Consider the following 20796-nt stretch of genomic DNA (forward strand, 5'->3'; position numbering starts at 1 on the left):
GCACGAGACGCAGGATTCATGTCATCTCTTCTTACGTTATAGTGTGAAAAAATACATGCGCCTTCTGAAAAAAAAGTGCTCAGTCTATTATCCATTCATCATATCTAACAAAAAAACTTTCGAAAACACAACAGAACCCTGGTCAAACACATAATTTGTACAAAATATTCACTTTTTTGTTTCTCGAAGATGTACAACTTGCATAGTGGTGCTGCTAATCAGCTCTAGACTAGTGCAAACTACACAGATATGGCTTGTTCCCAGATTTGGTCCAATACATGGAGTTCAGATTTCACAGACCCCAGTGGTGATCCCCTCAGCAGCTACCTGACAAAGTCAACAAGTCTACAAGGGATTTCTCCAGGTACTGAAAGACTATATGGATCTCCCAGTAAGCAAGTCTTCTTCAGCATGGATGAATCTTAGCTTATTGTATCTTGCTAGATTTCAAAGTCTGACACAGGTGAGAGGATACCAGCGTTGTGTCCTCTTTGTTCGTATGGTACGTCCCAAGCATCATATTATATGGTTTTGTTCACTTATTCTATGCAGCCCCATAAAACTGCCTGAGAATGAGCATCCTAACACATTAACAGTAACAAGTATTTCTCTCCTGTTGGCCAGCTCCTGGAGCCGGGGAGCACACAGAAAACAAAGTTCAGTGTAAACAGAAGAAAAAAAAAATGTATCCATCTTTTCAAGGGAAAATTCCAACTGTTTTGATTGCAACACTTGATACTTGTGCTGGCATGGTGAGCGCTAACTACCAAACCGCCTTGCATGCATAGCACACTTCCGCCAGCATACAAATATCAGATTGTCCCGCTTGGGGCTGATCTCGTGTGTGAATAAAAAACAACACTGAAAAATGATGAACAACCATCCCTGCTCATTTTCTTCCTCTTTACTGTTTTAAGCAGTGAAAAAAGTAAAATATACTGTTTCCATATGAAACTGATGCTTAAAGAAGCCATTTTTGTGCTTCATGTATATGACTTCAATAGATTTTACATGGAATGTGCGTGGCATACAGAAAGTTATGCAATAAAGTGTCACCTGCCTGAATCTTTCTCTGTGTTGCTGAACGTGTCAACTGGAATGTCAAGAAGAGATGAACAATTCAGAAAGGATATGTAAAATACAACTTGTAACATTAAAGATATGGTACTAAAACAAACACAATAAACTAATAATGCACAATTTAGACAGTTGCCAGTGACTCTTGGGCTAAAAAAATGCAGCATCTAAATTTTCCACTGTTTTTCTGCTCTCGTAGAAATTAAAAGTTAGAAAACAGCACAGCAAAATGTAAAAAGTTTCCATTAATATACAGATCAGTAATTACAATTTAACCTAAGTATTGTACAGTTTCACACGTGACTCCTCACGAAATTGCATGCTGAACATCTACGTAGAGTGTCCGTCAGACTAGTCAAAAGAATGTGGTTTTTTTTTCTAATTTTATTTCAAATTTTGCCAACATTTCCTGCTAAAATGTTCCATTCAAAATAATGGTAGTGTATTTAAAAGGTGAGAGACAGGAATCTAAGGCTACATTCACACTATTTAAAAATGACACTTTTAAATGAAAAAAACTCTCTCTACCCACACTAGTGTTTTCACATTGTTTACAACAGTATCGCTGTTCGCACTAAAACAACCGAAAAATGCGTATGTTTTAACCATTTGTCTACTTTGAGACGTCCTCCTGGAAGGAACTGGTTATGCCGCCATCCTGGGATTTATCATAAACTGAAGTGATTGGTAAATTCTTCATCACTTTACGCATGTATGCAGTTAAAAACACACAGAGGTAAGCAACAAAATAAGCGCCATGGAAAGCTACTCCTGTATGTCCACTTTGTTGGAAAATGGTTATCTACCAGGGAATGAGATATTGTATTGAGGTTATGTAATAAGCACAAACAAATCAGAGCACAATCACAGTCTGACTTTTCTCCCACACCAAGCACTGGAGAGCATTTATTTAAAAGTCTCTGTTTTCCAGGGCATTGTGAATGAAAGGCGAAAATGAAGAATAATGTCTGTGTTTTGAACAGAAAATGTAGTAGTGTGGATATGACCTAACACATATCGAAGACAGTTTATCCGAAAGAATAAATATCCCTTCTTGAAGAATCTCCAGTGGCTTCTGCCAAATCAGATTTTAATTATGGAAAATAAAAGGAAAGCGATAAATAAGACAACGTTAATGTGAGTTAATGAAACGATTAACTTCTGACGAAGCTCCCTTCTGCACAGTTTAACTTGCAAGATTAAACCCTTTGTATTCAAACTGAATTAACAGGAGCGTCCTTATCTTCCACTACCACTTCTTAGACCTGATTATAAACCAGTAACACTAGAAAAAAAAGCTTTAAAGATCAGATAGATGACATAAACACAATTAAAGGGATATTTACTATACAATGTATAAACGGATACTGTTCAAAATGAGAAGGTAAACCTTTTCTCCAAACACTAAGCAGAGCTAAAGTGTCAGCCCAGTCCTTTATGACCTGCCAACATAACATGAAAGTAAACAGCCATGATGGCTCTGGCCAAGGCCTCCGTGACAACATTAATACAACACTTCACAATACAGACTTCTCATGCTAGTCTGTAATTTGAAATCTAAATTATTAATAATAACTTACTTAAAAATAGAACTAAAATAGTACGAGTTTGGCTCTCCCTCAACCATGAAGAGAATGACGTAGCTTCAGAAAATAAAACAAATGAACAAAAATATTTTAAAAAAATAAATAATGAGTTGAAATAAAAAGACTAATTCAATCCAAACGAGGATAAATAAGTTGAATAATAACAGCAATAAAAAATGAAGACATTATATGTTGTTCTTCTTACAATGCTGGCATGCAACACCATTAATGGCCTCTTAGTGCTACAGGCAGAAATTAACATTTTGCAGATGTTATTTTTCTTAGTACGCTTTTGTACAATGTTAATTTTAAAATTCACTTTATATGTTTAAATGCTTGATGGAATAGTCCTTCTTTAATGGTCTATTTAGACAAAAGAACACAAAATATGACCATGTATGACAAATGTATGGTGCGGTTGCTCCACAGCATTTTCAATTTCTGGAATACCACGGTGGTCTGCTATAACCAGTAAGGCTGACCCCTCTGTGAGACTAAAGGCAGGGTTTAGTTACCCAGCGAGACTAAAGGCAGGGTTTAGTTACCTTATATTTTGGTTGGAAAAGAACAACTTTGCCAACACGCGTCTAGGAGTTTAAACTCCCATCGTTCGGAAGTTCTCTTAAGAGTTCGCTGCTTACGGGGTCATTCTAATTGTCCTAAAGTGGAGCTTTTTCAGTTATTCAAACCCAGAATTGTTTGCTGCAATTTAAAACCTACTAAAAAATATAAAAAAATAAATAATAGAAAAAGGCATGTCAGTTTATGGGTGTATTCACACTTGTAGCCCACTAGGTGAATACACCACTTGTGTATTTACTAACAGAGTACACACACAGAGTGCCAACTCAAGAAAAGCACAATTTAAAATGACAAAGAGTTGGCCGTGTGTGGAATGACGTGCGCGTCCGCGTGTAGTAGGCGTGTGTCCAGTAAGTGAGCTGCCGCTGTGCTCACTTGGCTGGCCTGACTCTCCACAATGGACAGCAGCTTTGGTTGAGATGAGCACAGGGAGACAAGTCACAAATTTCACCTGCCATAACTCAAATCATACAAGAACTCTACGCCAATTGCACAATACAGATAAAACCCAATAAAAAGAGGATATTAACATTAAAATTTTAAAAAGTAAAATTAAAAAAACTAAAATTAAAAATGCAGTTGAAGTGTTTTCAGTGCCCGTTGCACATTTTCGGTTTCACGCTGGGGTATTCTTTGTCTTCCAGCTGCTTTGGTGGATCCTTTGCATTATTGTTACTATGATGATGATGATTATTATTGGTCCTCCAATAAAATATTAACAAAAAGAGAACTTGAGGAACATGGATTCCCAGTCTTGGACAACAAAGGGATGTGGCGGTAACCTAGGGAGACAGGAATAGCAAAGAAAAGGATTAATTCCAAAAGGCTGGTCACTTCAATACTGCCAACAGAAACCAAAGCTACAGCAGTTTTAAACTGTGACATCCTAAATCTCCATCTATTCTTAGTACTAGGTTGTTGTACCGTGTTAGCCATTATGAATGTAGAGAAAAGCCAAGCAAAATGACACCTTTTATTGGCTAACTAAAAGATTACAATATGCAAGCTTTGAGGCAACTCAGGCCCTTCATCTTGCCTGAAGAAGGGGCCTGAGTTGCCTCAACTGCATATTGTAATCTTTTAGTTAGTAAAAGGTGTCATTTTGTTTGGCTCTACACAAGGGTCATGGGTGAGGGGTGTCCCCACAAGCTGGAAACTAGGCATGGACTGAATGACAGGCTTGGCGCACACACACGGACCCACAATACACCAGTTTAGACTTTGGCACCTAACCTAACACATGCCTCTGGGATGCAGAAATGAAGCAGGATTGACCCAAGAAAAGCCCAAATCGACACAGGCAGGTCACACAAATTTGACACAAGATGGTGACCAGGCCACGATTTGTACGTATATGGGGCTGCACCACCATGCCAACCACACAAAACTATTGAGGGGAGACTGGAGGAGCTGAAGCTTTCCAGCTTTAGTAAAATTGGATTTTTAAGAGGCGACATGACCGAAGTGCTTAAAATTATATAAAGAATTAGTTCAGAGGATCCCAACTGTTACTTTAAAATAAAACTCTGCAACAAGAACATGGTTATACACTTCTGAAGAGCAGATTTCTCACAAATGTTAGGAAGTTTTTCTTCACGCAAAGTGCAATGGACACGTAGAATAAATTTCCCAAGTAGTGTGGTGGCGAGTAGGACTTTAGGAGTTGATTTTGGTGACTTTAGGAGTTTACAATGGCCTAATGTCGTAATGTTCTAATTAGGCAATTAACCTATCATGGGAGGAAAACAGACCATCCTAAAAAAATAAGGAGAATTCAAGCCTAAATTTCTTAGGGTGTGAAATAGTAGTGCTGGCTGGCTGTGTTTTACCATGCAAACTCACTCAGGGTCCATATAGAACTGGCAATTAACCTAGCATGACTGCCATTGACATGGCGGAGCAAAGCACAGGACCAACAGGAAACATCTGCAAAGTGTGCAGGCACAACACAAAAAGAGTGACAGGGTGGAGGTCTAAATTTTGTAAATGGAGTGATGACACAGTGACTCCAATTTGTGTCTCCATTTTACCATATCAGTACTACAAAAGGATACATTTCTTTAGTTTAGGAAAAGTCCAACTATTTTATTTCAATCACTGGTCATATACAGCACCTTTCTATAGTAAAAACCATTCCAAGGCACCATCAAGCAACAGAACCAGAGTTTAATTGTCTATTCTTTTTATTGTCATTGAGGTGGCAGGATAAAGGACGAGTTTGGTATTTTTCAAGTTGATTTCTTCACAATTAACCATCCATCCATCCATCTTCCCAGCCCGATTTTATCCTGAGCAGGGTCATAGGGTCTTCCTAATCATTCCTGGGAGTGCAGCTGGATGACAAATTGGACTGGACAGCCAATACTGATGCTCTATGTAAGAAAGCTCAGAGCAGACTATACTTTCTGAGAAGGTTGGCATCCTTCAACATCTGCAGTAAGATGCTGCAGATGTTCTATCAGACGGTTGTGGCGAGTGCCCTCTTCTACGCAGTGGTGTGCTGGGGTGGCAGCATAAAGATGAAAGACGCCTCACGCCTGGACAAACTTGTTAAGAAGGCAGGCTCTATTGTAGGATTAAAGTTGGACAGTTTAACATCTGTGGCAGAGCGACGGGCACTAAGCAAACTCCTGTCAATCATGAAGAATCCACTGCATCCACTGAACAGTGTCATCTCCAGACAGAGGAGTAGCTTCAGTGACAGACTGAAGAGATCGTTCCTCCCCCACACTATGCGACTCTTCAATTCCACCCGGGGGAGTAAATGCTAACATTAATTTTAATTTTTTTCATTTTTATTACTATTTAATTTAATATTGTTTCTTTGTATCAGTATACTGCTGCTGGAGTATGTGAATTTCCCCTTGGGATTAATAAAGTATCTATCTATCTAATCATGCCCATCACATAAACTGTGAAGAATATTTTCTAAGTTTGAAAAATACCCAGCCGATTATTGCATTTTAAAATGAAGGGGATGGCGCTGGTGTCCAAATGTAAAAACTGATGTCTTAAAACTTACCAAATACAGTGGAGCCTCGGTTTGCGAGTAACTTGGTTTGCAAGTGTTTTGCAAGACGAGCTAAAATTTTTAATACATTTTGACTTGATAAACGAGCGAGGTCTTGCAATACAAGTAGTCTCTATACGCTATGTCTGCCGAGCATCACGTGATCACAACTAAGCTGATGTTTCTTCTTCTCGCTGCGGGTTTGTGGGTAATCGTCAGTCGGAGTGCCTCACTCATATAGTCAACATCCGTACGAGCGTATACTGTTTACTATAGCATTGTGACCATGTAAGTGTGTTGCAACGTGTGAGTCCCCGTCTTGCACCCCAAAACACGAAGCTGAGTCTCAGTACTTTAATGACACCCGCTTTAGTCAGCTTGAAACAGGAACAGCGCGGTTATTCATTGTAGCAGAATCTGCCATTCTCCTATACACAGACACAGCAGTCAGGCAGGGTCATGCCCAGGTTAGTGGCCAAGCAATACTATGCCCTGCGCATTTATAATGTTCCACCCATTGACGGCAGGCGCTTATAGCATGACCGCGATCTTTCGGATTTGCTTTTACGGCGAACTGCTACGGAGCGGAGTGTCTGCAGTTGCTTCGGGATGCTGTTCCGTAAGTCCCACAAGAGTTTAGAAACTCACTCACACCAGCCATGATTCTTTTCAAAGGTAAAGTGCAGGTTCATTTGTTTTATGTATTTTTACTTTATATTTTGTATTAATCATTATATGAACAGTTTTGGGTTGTGGAATGAATCACCCGAGTTTCCATTATTTCTTATGGGAAAATTCGCTTTGATATACGAGTGCTTTGGATTGTGATCACGTTTCCGGCACGAATTATGCTCGCAAACCAAAGTTCCACTACTGTATGTTCACTTTGAAGTAGCAAAGACTTTGATTCAAGAAAATGTGCATCCCCTCATTTCTAAGGCATGCTCGTGAAAACAAAAGTAAACTGGAAGTAATAAAGTTTACCAAGAGATTCTTGATAATGTTTTCTTGAGGTAAGGAAATTGTTTCCCTTTCACGTGTGTGCTTGCTGTGGCTGTCATGGATGAAGTTTTGACATTTACCTCTGGACCACCCAACAATTTGCCAAATTTCTGTAGTTTCAGGCTTTATGTTATCCTACTTTTTCTGTTTCTCTGTAGTTCTGTTTCTTCAACGGTGATATTCTGCCATGGCCTGTAACAAATGATGCTCTGCATAAAAGTGTGCGGAGTGTCCGATACGCCAGCCAAGCAGTCAGCAGCTGATTTTATGCACGCATCTGCGGTGATTCAAAATAAGCTCCAACACTGGCAGCACATGCATATTGAAAGTTTTTTTCATGCCATGTGTACTCAAATCAGATTTTCTGTAGGCAATGTCTGCACACATACTGAATCACATACACACATAGCTGTTTAACGACAGGCGCACAATCAATTCATGTTATTTTTTTTAACAATGGGTACCTACTTGTCGCCTATTACTCTCCCTATAGAGTGGAATCATGCTGAGTTGCAGTATGGGGTGTGTGTGTGAGCATGCACAAAAGATTTGTCATTGTACTTTGTACATACAACAATAAATCTGAACCAAACTGATTGATGAAAGCCTTAGATTTATGGAAGAACAAAGGCCACCTGCACACTGATACTAAGATCATAGTGCCAATCAGCACTTGGCATTACACACTTTTTATGGTATGTAATGTGCATGCAAGATTCAAAAATAATGTGAAAATGAAAAAAGGCAGGTTATGTGATAAAGCCAAACCACCATGAAAAAGACTAGAGTGCCACAAACCAGCCGAGTCACGCTCTCTGAGGACGTTTTAATAAGATAATTGAGTTTGAGTGAATAGATGTAATTGGTAAATTTCACTATTTCTTCCTGGTAGACATTTACTCAGGCTCATAATATGATGAGGTAGTTGTAAGCTGTGATTCAAAGCAGTTTTAAATACACTTTTAATTATTTTTATCACACTTGGTGAAAGATTTGAGTGATCGCGTGTCACATTGTAGTAAGCCTACAGAGCACTACAATTGGGTTTGCTTTCTGGACTGCTGTCACTATATTATATAGTGTCTGGATGATGATAAAGGAGTATCCCTTCAGGCATTATAGTTGACGACTAAGTCTGGGAGGACCTCGCCCAGTCAGAATTCCAGCTGTCTAGGGCAGACGTCATGTTTCTGTGACGACCAAAGCAGGAAATGGGACACTTCCACGGGAAACTTTTTTTTAAAGGGGAAAGGCTGACCAAGAGAAAAAAAGAGAAACAGAAGGCCAGGAGCTTGTCTATCTAAGCCTAAGAAGACGGCGAGATCGAACTTCAGTCAGGGACGTCTGCTATTTGTGAGTGGCTACCCAGGAGACAAGAAACAGCGTGGCGAATCCCTGAGAAGAGGCAAGGGTTTCTTTATATGGCCCAGTGGTTCTCCGGGTGCTCCTATTGGTGAATCGGACTCGCTCTTAAATTCTGAAAGGTAGAGAGAAAGCAGTTATATTCGTCTGCTGTTTGCTTTTTTTCCCACATCATACAATGAGAACTGTAAGACTGGATACATTGTTGTTTCACACAGACTATGCATAATAATCCTCTTTCTGATTTCTTTTTCTTTTTTGTGTGTATAGTATGTCCTTCCATGAAAACCCTAAATACAAAGAGGACTGTTTGATTTATGTTAGGTAGATTGCCCAGAGGGGACTGGGCGGTCTCGTGGTCTGGAACCCCTACAGATTTTATTTTTTTTCTCCAGCCTTTGGAGTTTTTTTTTTGTTTTTTATGTCCACCCTGGCCATCGGACCTTACTTATTCTATGTTAATTAATGTTGACTTATGTTTATTTTTTATTGTGTCTTCTATTTTTCTATTCTTCATTCTGTAAAGAACTTTGAGCTACATTTTTTTGTATGAAAATGTGCTATATAAATAAATGTTGTTGTTGTTGTTGTATGTGAAGGACAGCCAGGTCCCATACCCGGCAGGGACGCCCCTGCTGCTTATGTTCTGGAGGAGCCACCATGGGCAGTCCAATATCTCCCCCGGGATGCTTGGTGGCAGCCTCCCTGGCTGACGGGGATTCCCCAACCACCCGCAGGGCTCCATGGGAGATGGAGTCCTCCACATCTTGGTTGGGGCCAGGGGTGGCCGCTAGGGGGGGCTGTCTGCTTCCAACAGCCCAGCTGGACAAGTCTTCAGCCCCACTCGGAAGTGCAATTAAGACTAGGTGGTCAATCACCTGGAACACTTCCGGGTGGGCTATAAAAGGGCCCAGCCACCACCACTCGAGGAGCCAGAGTTGGGAGGAAGGAGACAAAGCTTGAGGAGGAGTGGTGTTAAAGGAAGAAAGGTGGTGTTGCTGTGTGGTGGAGTCATGTTTTTGGACTGTGTATTGCCTGTGGGTCACGGAGAAAAGACGCGTGCTCACGGGTGAAGAAAAATAAAAGTTTGTTTATTTTTATACGTGCCTCCATGTCCATCTGTGTCGGGTCAGGCGCTATATACACGTACCAGAGATTAATGTTTGGCAACTGTGGGAAGGGGAGGTTGGGGAGGACATCCGGGAAAAAGGGATCATAAAACGAGCACCCAGTCACCTTTCATGTACCTGTATAACCAATGGATCCTGGATTGCAATTCACTTGCATATTTAAGCAATCTTACTATCATCTGGGTTTCTTTCAAGTATTGGCGGGCACGGAGACTGAGGAAGGGGACCGAATATTTTTTAATGCTGATATATCTTTCAAAACTTGTTCACTTCCCTCTCGATTGTTACAAGTTTTTCAGTGCTTACTAGCTGAAACACCCAACATTACCCGGGAGGAAAATAAAGTGTTTTTTTTTTAAAGGGGGTAGGTTAGGGTTGATTTCACCCTACAGTATTTTTAGTCAACCAATGAGAAACATGTCTACCAAGTTTCATGAAAATGAATGGAAGTGATGATGGAACATACATACATACATACATACACACACACACATTGACTTTTATACATATAGAAGATTATTTTGTTATCTACTGAACAGAAACCGCAGTTCACAGGGAGATGACTTTTTGACATGATTACACGGCCCCAGGGCTGAAAGGTTGCCGCAGAGTTAGAAGATCAGCAAGGTGAAGCATCAATCCTGTCTCCACTCAAAATAAATGAATATTGATAAAAAGTTTAACTTCTTTGCCTTTTTTCTTTTCTAATCCACAAAAAATACACTGTTTTGCAATATATGTGTACTCTCAAGATGACGATCAATGCTAAATAACAGTCTTGGCTTGAAAAATGGATGTATTTGGTTGGTTTTAAGTTTTTTGTTTTCAACCCCATTTTAAAATGTAAGAACAAGCTAGTTATTTTTAAAATGTATAAAAATGTTTTGTTTAGCAGTTTAGAACACAATTTTGCTTAGAAAATAACATACACCATAATTATGAAGAAACTATTTCGACTCACTAACTTCCTTAGAGAATATGGGAGACCGAACATTAAGCATCTTAGCCAACACACAGACCCAATAGCTACCCCAGTTAAGACCCACACCATCTTCCTCCTAGCAATACCTCACAATTGTACACCTAAATATGTACACTGTGTCCTACACTAAACAATTATAACAATAAGGTACATGTGCATGTTTCCATGTGATCACTTCTAGAAACATTTGAAATTCTTTACCATTTTGGATGCTGGTTACAGGTAGGGTATACTGTGCAACAAAATCATTGAAGGAACTTCCATCATAATCCTCCACCAGAAATCGAATGAAGGCCAATTGTGGGACTGAAATGTCAAAGACGTAAGTCTTGTTCCACATTGGATTAAATCCTAACGTAAAGGAGAAAGAAGTAAAATTATTATTCTTGATAAACAGACACCTTTACTCAAGGCAGCTTCTAAAAGTAAAATGTACAGTTCCCTTGAGTCCATGGAAAGACAGTGCAAAGACTAACAGACTGAGGTAGAGAAAAGGAAATTTAGTACCAGAGCTGGTGCCTTTACTAGAGGATGAACAAGCCAGCATATGATCCATAACACAGTTTGCCAAAACAGGCCAGAAAAAGATGGGAGGTGGAACACGTAAGCTTAGGTGGTATCTGAGAATCCTTTTCATAGAATTTTCCTAAGCAGTGGACGTAATGCCAGTTTGATGGTAATGCATCTGGCACTATAAGAACTCATTTTGAATAATTTTCTTTGCTTGCATTGCATAAAACACACAAGCTCTCACATTCAAAAAGAATATTTAGTGTGATGCAACAGTATTGTTGCTGGTGTTAACAAAAGTCATTTGAATTATCAATAAAACGTTTATCAAATACAGTAATCCCTCGCTATATCGCGCTTTGACTTTCGCGGCTTCACTCTATCGCGGATTTTATATGTAAGCATAACTAAATATATAACGTGGATTTTTTGCTGCTTCGCGGGTTCTGCGGACAATGTGTCTTTTTACTTCCTGTACATGCTTCCTCAGTTGGTTTGCCCAGTTGATTTCATACAAGGGACGCTATTGGCAGATGACTGAGAAGCTAACCAATCAGAGCACGCAGTTAAGTTCTCCTGACTGAGAAGCTAACCAATCAGAGCACACAGTTAAGTTCCTGTGTGCTGAATGTGGTGTTAACCAGGAAGTCTTGTCTCGCTCATTCAGAATCAACGTGTTTCGCTGTGTAAAGAGTTGTGCTCTTTTGTGTTTATCTTTGTGCATAGTCAAGCCCTTCATTAAGGCTCCAAAACGATCTGCTACTGCTTCAGGGCCCGTGCCCAAGCGCCAACGGAAGATGTTAACGATTGCCAAAAAGGTAAACGTTTTGGATTTGTTGAAGGAAGGGAAAAGTGACACCGCTGTAGGACGCCATCACAGCATCAATGAGGCTACGATTCTTTTTATTTAAAAAGTAGGAAAGGAATATAAGATCTACGGCCGCAGTGTCCTTTAAACCAGGGTGCAAAACGAGTTGTAAGTGGATGTAATAAGGCAGTAGTCTGGATGGAATCTGCTTTAGGGATTTGGATTGAAGACTGCCAGAAGAACAACAACAGCGGTGCTATACAGTTGCCTGAAGGGGCTCCTTTAGAAGGGCTGTAACACTCTCCTTTGTCGTGCAGTAAAATTACACTCATTGTTATCGGACAAGTCATCGTGTCATTGTTAGTGAGTAACCATAATTTTCTACTTACAGTACTTAGTACATGTACGTACGTTTAGTGTCACTGTACACACATTTACTGTATACTATTTTTCTTGCATTGTACGTATTTATTGCTGGTGGCCTGTCTATCGTAATGGCTGTAACATATGTGATATCGGAGACACTCGATATCTTTAAAATAATATTTAGGTTTTACTGTACATAAACAGTGTGTTTATATACATAATTTCAATGAATCTTACCTAATATCTAAGAGAATACAAAGGGATTAGCCTGTATAACAGTGCGGGGAATATTTATAAACAGTGTGGGAGAGTTTATAAGGGCTTAAAATATATAAAAATAAAAATACAAACATATGGTTTCTACTTCGCGGATTTTCACCTATCGCGGGGGGGTCTGGAACGCAACCCCCGCGATCGAGGAGGGATTACTATAATCCAAAATTTAAGACGTTTAGCAGATCATGCAGAGTTAACTTGTGAATGGGCCTCATTGGTATTCAGCAAGTTTCAGTTGTTGGATTCTATAAAAAAATAAATCAGTTGTTTCATTTGTTGTTCAGTCTCTAGTCCTGTACTAGCAAGCCAATGTATTACCATTATTATTCAGATGATGTGTCTCTGCTTTTTGGACATCTCTTGGGACTCCAAAGATCTCCACCTTTACAAGAGGGTCTACAATGGAGTTGATTTTGTCCTGGTTCACCTTTGGAAGCTGTTGACCAGATATAATCTGCAAAAAAATGTTTATAACATTATTACCTCTAGAAACAATGAATTTAAAAATTTAAAGTATTTCACCCTAAATTGCACCCTGCAATTGTACAAATTCTTGAGAAGACTAACATTGGCAGTTTCCAAAAATAAATGAATTGATGTATATTAAATAAGGAGCACCAAGTTTCATAAAGTAATGAAATAACTGAAATGCTTCTGCTAAGAGGCCATTCCTCACTCCATCACTGAGAGCTCATTCTTTGAATTACTACCCAAAGCTCCTAACCACAAAAGAAAGGCAGACTACAAGTTTTAAATGACTTTGTTATTTTTTTTATCACCACTAGGATGAATATAATATGGTAGGTAACATTAGTGACAGTGCTCTTTAGTTTGAATTTTAGCTAAAGCTAATATCAAATTCCGTGACTTCTAGTCGTTGGGTATGTCAGATTTGCCAGCCGTGGCTGCTGATCTCATTGCTAGACCATGTCAGCTTAAACGACTGAAAATCGCTAAGCATGTCTACTTTGCTGACTGAGTGCATGCCTTCCAGCACAGTCATGCTCACCTTTTTTAGTGGCAGGCAAAAAATGTTCTGTGGGATGGAGCAGCACTTTACAATGGGTTAACAATTAATTTCTACTGCTTATTCAGCCCAGATGTCCCTTTTTTCCACCACCTCCTCCAACTCCTTTGGAGAGATACCATAGCATTCTCAGGCCAGTCAGAGTGTCCTGGGTCTACCCTGAGGTCTCCTCCTGTTTGGACATGCCTGAATCACACCTGCATGGAGGCATCCTAATCAAATGGCCAAAGCACCCCAAGAGGCTCCTTTTGATGTGCTCTACTTTGATCTCCTCCCGAATGTCTGCTCTCCTCACCCTCATCGGGACTCTCATCTCTAAGGATGAGTCCCGACACCCTGCAAAGAAAACTCATTTCTGCTGCTTATATCCATGATCTAGTTCTTTCAGTCATTACCTGTAACTACTGACCATAGGTGAGTGTACGAATGAAGATTGACTGCTAAACTGACACGATGACCGGTACAACATTTGCATTATAGCTGATGCTGTTCTGGTCCACCTGTCAGTTCCCAGGGGCCTCATGTATAAACGGTGCGTATGCACAGAAATGTTGCGTAAAAACGTTTCCACGTTCAAATCGTGATGTATAAAACCTACACTTGGCGTAAAGCCACACACTTTTCCACGGTACCTCATGCCTTGTCGTACGCAAGTTCTCCCCTCGGTTTTGCAGACTGGCGGCACCCAGCGTCAAAGCAATGGTACTGTTCCTGTGTGGTTACTCATTATTTTCCTGACGCAGCTTTATAAATACACTGAAACTAACCACATATTGTTTATTAGTGTAACGCATCTGATTATAATTAACTTGTAACAATAGAATGGCCCAGGGAATAGCCACAGTATTCCAAATACCATAACTGCTTTAATGTTGTTACTCTCACTTCTTCTTCTTCTTCTTCTTCTTTCAGCTCCTCCCGTTAGGAGTTGCCACAGCGGATCATCTTTTTCCATATTACTCTCACTGCACGACTCGGAGTATTTATATCACTGTATCGGAGTGTGAATCACAGCAGCAACTGATCGGAAAGAGAATTATCGATATATAGCTTCATGGACACGCTGTCTCAGCCACAGGCAAAACGTTTTAAAGCCTTTCCTGTACAGACCTCGCAGTTCAGAAACAGTTTAATCCCAAGAACTTTAAATGCACTCAATCAATTGCTCCTTGTAGAATGGTTTGTACTTATAAGTACAATCACCCCACTGTAAACTTGCACTACAGTTATAATATCGCACAACCTGAGCCACTTTATAAAGCTTGTATTTACATATGATGACAATATCATTTTAAAGGTGAAATGCAGCAAAATATGTTTATTAAATTATACAGATAAAACTTTAACTTCATTTAAATAATCTATATTCTTCACTTCACTTTATTCTGAAGGATAGAATAATTAAACATGTACTACGAAGATATTTCAATGTTCCTTAAACGTTTTGAAGAATCGGCGCTCTAAGCTTACAGATGGCTTAACGTCTATTACAGAGCTGTTTGTGTGGCGATCGGTTACTTGGAGAAAGAAAAGCACTGACTGCAGTGACGGCTACGCCAATATATATTGAATATAACACAGAAAGAGAAAATAACAACACAGCTAAAAACGCAGCGACAGATTTCGGTAAAAGTTATACCCTTGTGTCATGAGCACGAGGCGGCTATGCAGTGTCTGTAACGGACGTGGCCATCCACCATGCATAAGCTACCTTACTGACATTGGCGGGTGAAGGAGCCACTGATTCTTCCTCTGCCCAGTGCCACCACAAGCCTAGAGCCGCCCCTGAGTACTGCTGCAATAAATTATTTCATCGAAGTGAAACACATGTTTAATAACGTGCTTTAACTCCTATCATCATGAAAATGATATCACGTATACATCTCAGTGTTTGAGTTATTCAGAGAGCTGTAATATCACGAATGTAATGGATTCTGTGTCCAGTTGGAGGAAGAGAGCCGGTTTAAGAAGCAAGTAGTGATTCACACACATAGAGCACATAGAAGATCAAATACAAAACAAAGCATTTAACGTGCTACTTTAATTACGATGTGATTTGAGAAACTGGTTAATTAAACGATTTTAAGATGAAGTTTATGATGTTCTACTTTAATGACAAAATAAACTACGTGATTAAAGTGGAAATGTCGAGATTGAAGTTGACATATCGTGCTTTTTCCCCACTGTGTGACTTTTTTTCTTTGTACCCTAATAAGCTTTCATATGACACTCAAGACAGTGGGCTACAACTCGCCTTTTCACGGCGACTTTGATATGTGACTTCTTTTTTATTTCCAGCACTGTGCGACAATGTGAACGTGAGCTTTCAAGTTTCTCCAACACGCTATGTCACTTGATCAACTTCCTTTTGTTGATTATACCACAGTTTATTTAAACAAATACAGTCAACCCTCGTTTATCGCGGTTAATCCGTTCCAGACTCTGCCGCGATAAATGAATTTCCGCGAAGTAGGATTCTTTATTTATAAATCGAATATTTTCGCAGTTAGAGCATAGAAAACCTGTTTACGACCTTCTAAATACAGTAATCCCTCCTCAAACGCGAGGGTTACATTCCAGACCCCCCCGCGATAGGTGAAAATCCGCGAAGTAGAAACCATATGTTTGTATGGTTATTTTTATAGATTTTAAGCCCTTATTAACTCTCCCACACTGTTAACATTATTAGAGCCCTCTAGACATGAAATAACACCCTTTAGTCAAACGTTTAAACTGTGCTCCATGACAAGACAGAGATGACAGTTCTTTCTCACAATTAAAAGAATGCAAACATGTCTTATCTTCAAAGGAGCACCGTGAAGAGCAGATAATGTCAGAGAGAGCGCTAAGAAAAGCAAACAATCAAAAAATCAATACGTGCTTTTAAGAATACAGACGCACCGCAATAAAGCGGCATTTTGTAGAGGAGCCTCCGTGTCCTCTGTGCAAACAGCCCCTCTGCTCACACCCCCTCCGTCAGGCAGAGAGAGCGAGAAAGATAGAGAGAAGCAAACAAGCACCGCGCGGGAAGCATATCTTATATCATTGAGGAGTTTTAGTTAATATGTAATACATGCTCTGATTGGGTAACTTCTAAGCCATCCGCCAATAGCGTCCCTTGTATGAAATCAACTGGGCAATCAAACTGAGGAAGCATGTAACCTAAATTAAAAGACCCATTGTCCGCAGAAAGCGGCGAACCAGCGAAAAATCTGTGATATTTAGATGTGCTTACATTTAAAATCCGCGATAGAGTGAAGCTGCGAAAGTCGAAGTGCGATATAGAGAGGGATTACTGTAGTATGTTTTTCCTTTGCCTCCACTTGGTATTCGGTGAAATTTATATATTTTTCCCCCGTGATTTTCCCATTGTCTTTTCACAGAAGGCTGAGCTTAAGGGCGATTTATATTGATTTGCATATTCAAAGAGGTGTAATTCTGGGAGGAGTTGGGGCATTACATAAAGCGTGTGCACGAGCGTTACCTTTCACGCTGATCGGGATTTATGTAGCAGAAGAACGTGGAAGTTGGAGTACTTGCAGATTCCTGCATCTGGATTTTTCTGTGCGTAAGCACATTTCGGCTTTTGTACTTACGCCATGTTATAGTGCGAGTTCTACGCACGGCGTTATACATGAGGTCCCAGGTCTGTTCTTCTCTAAACTCCCCCTCAACCCTTTTTTCTTTTTCCACTCTCTTACGTAAGACATGAGACATCAGATAGGCAAGCTTCTCTTCTATTTGTGCAGTCTACTTCCAAAGCAGTACTCATTGGTTGTCTGCTCACATACACACAGAGCCGCCCATACAACTACTGTAAAGACAAAATCAAATCGGTTTGATTTTCTTAGAACAAGTCATAGGGAGTCTCTGAGTATGTCACATTACGCAATCAACTTCACAAGAGTATGCTGCCAACTGTCTCCGACTTGCAACGATTATGTAAATGAAGGTCAATGTAAATGTAAATGTAGATTACATAAAAAGTACACACAGAGCAGCGTTAACAAAAGTAACTTAATTTTTGTTCCGATTACCAATAACACACATAAAATTCAGCTCTGCCCTTCAGAAACATTAAATATGGCACTATTAAATGTTAGAGCTTTAACTAACAAGACATTTTTTATAAACGATCTTATTAGTGATAGAAAGATTGATTTTATTGCACTAAATGAAACATGGCTTAACTCAATGGCGGCTGTTTTAATCGAATCTGCGCCTCCGGATTACACTTTTACTCGTGCAGACCGCCAGGGGAAAAAGGGGGGCGGATTGGCAAACATTTACTCGAGCCGGTTAAAATGTAAAGATGTTAGTTTTGGTAAATTTAAGTCCTTTGAGTATCTCGCCGTTGTTATTCATGGAGATTCTCACGTTCTAGTATTATCCGTGTATAGACCTCCTAAATATAATGCGTCTTTCCTTGAGGAATTCTCTGACTTAATGTCAATTTTAATTACAAACTATGACACACTCTTAATAGTCGGCGACTTTAACTTTCATGTCGACAATCAGTGTGACCAAAAGGTAAAGGAATTCATGAACCTCCTGGACTCTTTTGATTTGAGGCAGCTCGTTAATCAGCCTACACATAAAGCAGGTCATACGTTAGACTTAGTGATTGCTAAAGGACTTAAAGTTGATTTAAAGCAGGTCATTGATATTGGTCTATCAGACCATTTCCTTCTACTATTTAATATAGAAATAAAGATAGAAAACACTCATGAGAAGCATTTTGTTAAAAAACGCTTCTTTGACTCATCAGCAGCTTTAAAGCTTACAACTATTCTAAGCAATCAGTCCGTTTATAATGCCAACTATAATAGCGAGGATAATGTAAATAGTAAAGTGGAAAACTTTAATTCTAAAGTAAGAACTGCTGTTGACATAGTTGCACCTGAAAAGACAGTTAAAAAATCTTCTAGTATTGTTATTCCATGGAAGACCCAAAGAGTGTCTGATTTAAAAAGAACATGTCGTAGAGCTGAGCGTAAATGGAGGAAAACTAAACTAACTATCCATTATGAGATATTGAAGGTTAAAATAACAGAATACAATAACACTGTCCGTCTTGAGAGGCTGCTATTTCTCTAATATTATAAATAACAATGCTAGTAATCCCAGAGTCTTATTTTCTACAATTGATCGTCTGTTAAACCCAGGTAACACAAAGGAATGCCCCCAGAATACTTCCAGTGAAACCTGTGAGAACATTGCTGTATTTTTCAATCAAAAAATTAATGATATTAGAGATAACATAGTATATCTCCCCAACACTGCAGAACCTCCAAAGCCCGGTACTCCATTATAAACAAATTAAATGCTTTCACCAGGATAGATTTACCTGAATTACATAGTATAATCTCTCAACTGAAACCCTCCACCTCGTCCTTGACCCAATACCAACCAGGTTTTTCAAAGAAATATCAGGCGTGCTAATTGACAATATTCTGGACATAGTAAATTGTCATTAGATACGGGGTCTTTCCAGACTGTCTTAAGACTGCTGTAGTTAAACCCCTGCTCAAGAAAATAATCTTGACCCCTCTGCCTTTGAAAATTTTAGACCCATCTCTAACCTGCCCTTCTTAAGTAAAATTCTAGAGAAGGCAGTCATTATGCAGTTAAATGACCACCTCAATAAACATGCTATTCTTGATAAATTTCAGTCAGGCTTCAGAACAAATCACAGCACAGAAACTGCACTTGTTAAAGTAGTAAATGACTTGCGGGTAAATGCAGACAGAGGCCATTTATCTGTTCTCATCCTCTTAGATCTGAGTGCTGCATTTGACACCATTGATCACAATATTCTTAGAAATCGCCTTAGTCAATGGGTGGGCCTCTCTGGCAGTGTCTTAAATTGGTTTGAATCCTACCTGGCAGGAGAAAATTCTTTGTGAGTTGTGGTAATCAAATCTCAAAGACACATGATATCCGATATGGTGTTCCACAAGGCTCTATCCTGGGTCCGCTGCTTTTCTCAATCTACATGCTTCCGTTAGGTCAGATTATCTCAGGTTACAACGTGAGCTACCACAGCTATGCTGATGACACGCAGCTGTACTTATCAATAGCACCTGATGACTCCGACTCTTCGATACACTAACACAATGTCTTACTGGTATTTCTGAATGGATGAATAGTAATTTTCTCAAACTAAATAAAGAGAAAACTGAAATTTTAGTAATTGGCAATAATGGATTCAATGAGGTTATCAGAAATAAACTTGATGCACTAGGATTAAAAGTTAAGACGGAAGTAAAAATTTAGGGGTAACTGTTGACTGTAATCTGAATTTTAAATCGCATATTCATCAGACCACTAGGACAGCATTTTTTCACTTAAGAAACATAGCAAAAGTTAGACCTCTTATATCATTGAAAGATGCTGAGAAATTAATTCACGCTTTTGTTTTCAGTAGACTAGATTACTGTAACGCACTCCTCTCAGGACTACCCAAAAAGACATAAATCATTTGCAACGAGTGCAGAATGCAGCTGCTAGAATCCTAACTAGGAAAAGAAAATCCGAACACATTTCTCCAGTTTTGATGTCACTACACTGGTTGCCTGTGTCATTCAGGATTGACTTTAAAATACTGCTTATGGTTTATAAAGCCTTAAATAATCTCGCTCCATCTTATATATCGGAATGCCTGACACGTTATATTCCAAATCGTAACCTTAGATCTTCAAATGAGTGTCTCCTTATAATTCCAAAAGCTAAACTTAAAAGAAGTGGTGAGGTGGCCTTCTGCTGTTATGCACCTAAAATCTGGAATAGCCTGCCAATAGGAATTCGCCAGGCAAATACAGTAGAGCACTTTAAAACACTGCTGAAAACACATTACTTTAACATGGCCCTTTTATAACTTCACTTTAACTTAATCCTGATACTCTGTATGTTCAATTCATCATAATAACTATTCATAGTGGCTCTAAAATCCATACTGACCCCTACTCTCTCTTCTGTTTCTTTTTCCGGTTTCTTTGTGGTGGCGGCCTGCGCCACCACCACCTACTCAAAGCATCATGATGCACCAACATTGATGGACTGAAAGCCAGAAGTCTAC

General features: G+C 39.4%; 1 protein-coding gene across 2 annotated transcripts in view; it reads right to left on the reverse strand.

Annotated features, from left to right (window-relative positions):
* Window positions 1-1458: 1458 nt before the first annotated feature.
* Window positions 1459-20796, reverse strand: part of plcd1a (phospholipase C, delta 1a) — a 156455-nt gene continuing 137117 nt past the window's right edge. For both annotated transcript variants that reach the window (XM_039753704.1, XM_039753703.1), the window contains exons 13-15: window positions 13010-13145; window positions 10933-11082; window positions 1459-4027 (exon numbers count right to left, since the gene is read on the reverse strand). In XM_039753704.1, coding sequence (XP_039609638.1) covers window positions 3939-4027; window positions 10933-11082; window positions 13010-13145 — 375 coding nt within the window. In that variant the 3' untranslated portion in view covers window positions 1459-3938. The remainder of the gene's footprint in view (window positions 4028-10932; window positions 11083-13009; window positions 13146-20796) is intronic.

This window comes from Polypterus senegalus, chromosome 5, assembly GCF_016835505.1.
Source record: "Polypterus senegalus isolate Bchr_013 chromosome 5, ASM1683550v1, whole genome shotgun sequence".
Lineage (NCBI taxonomy): Eukaryota > Metazoa > Chordata > Cladistia > Polypteriformes > Polypteridae > Polypterus > Polypterus senegalus.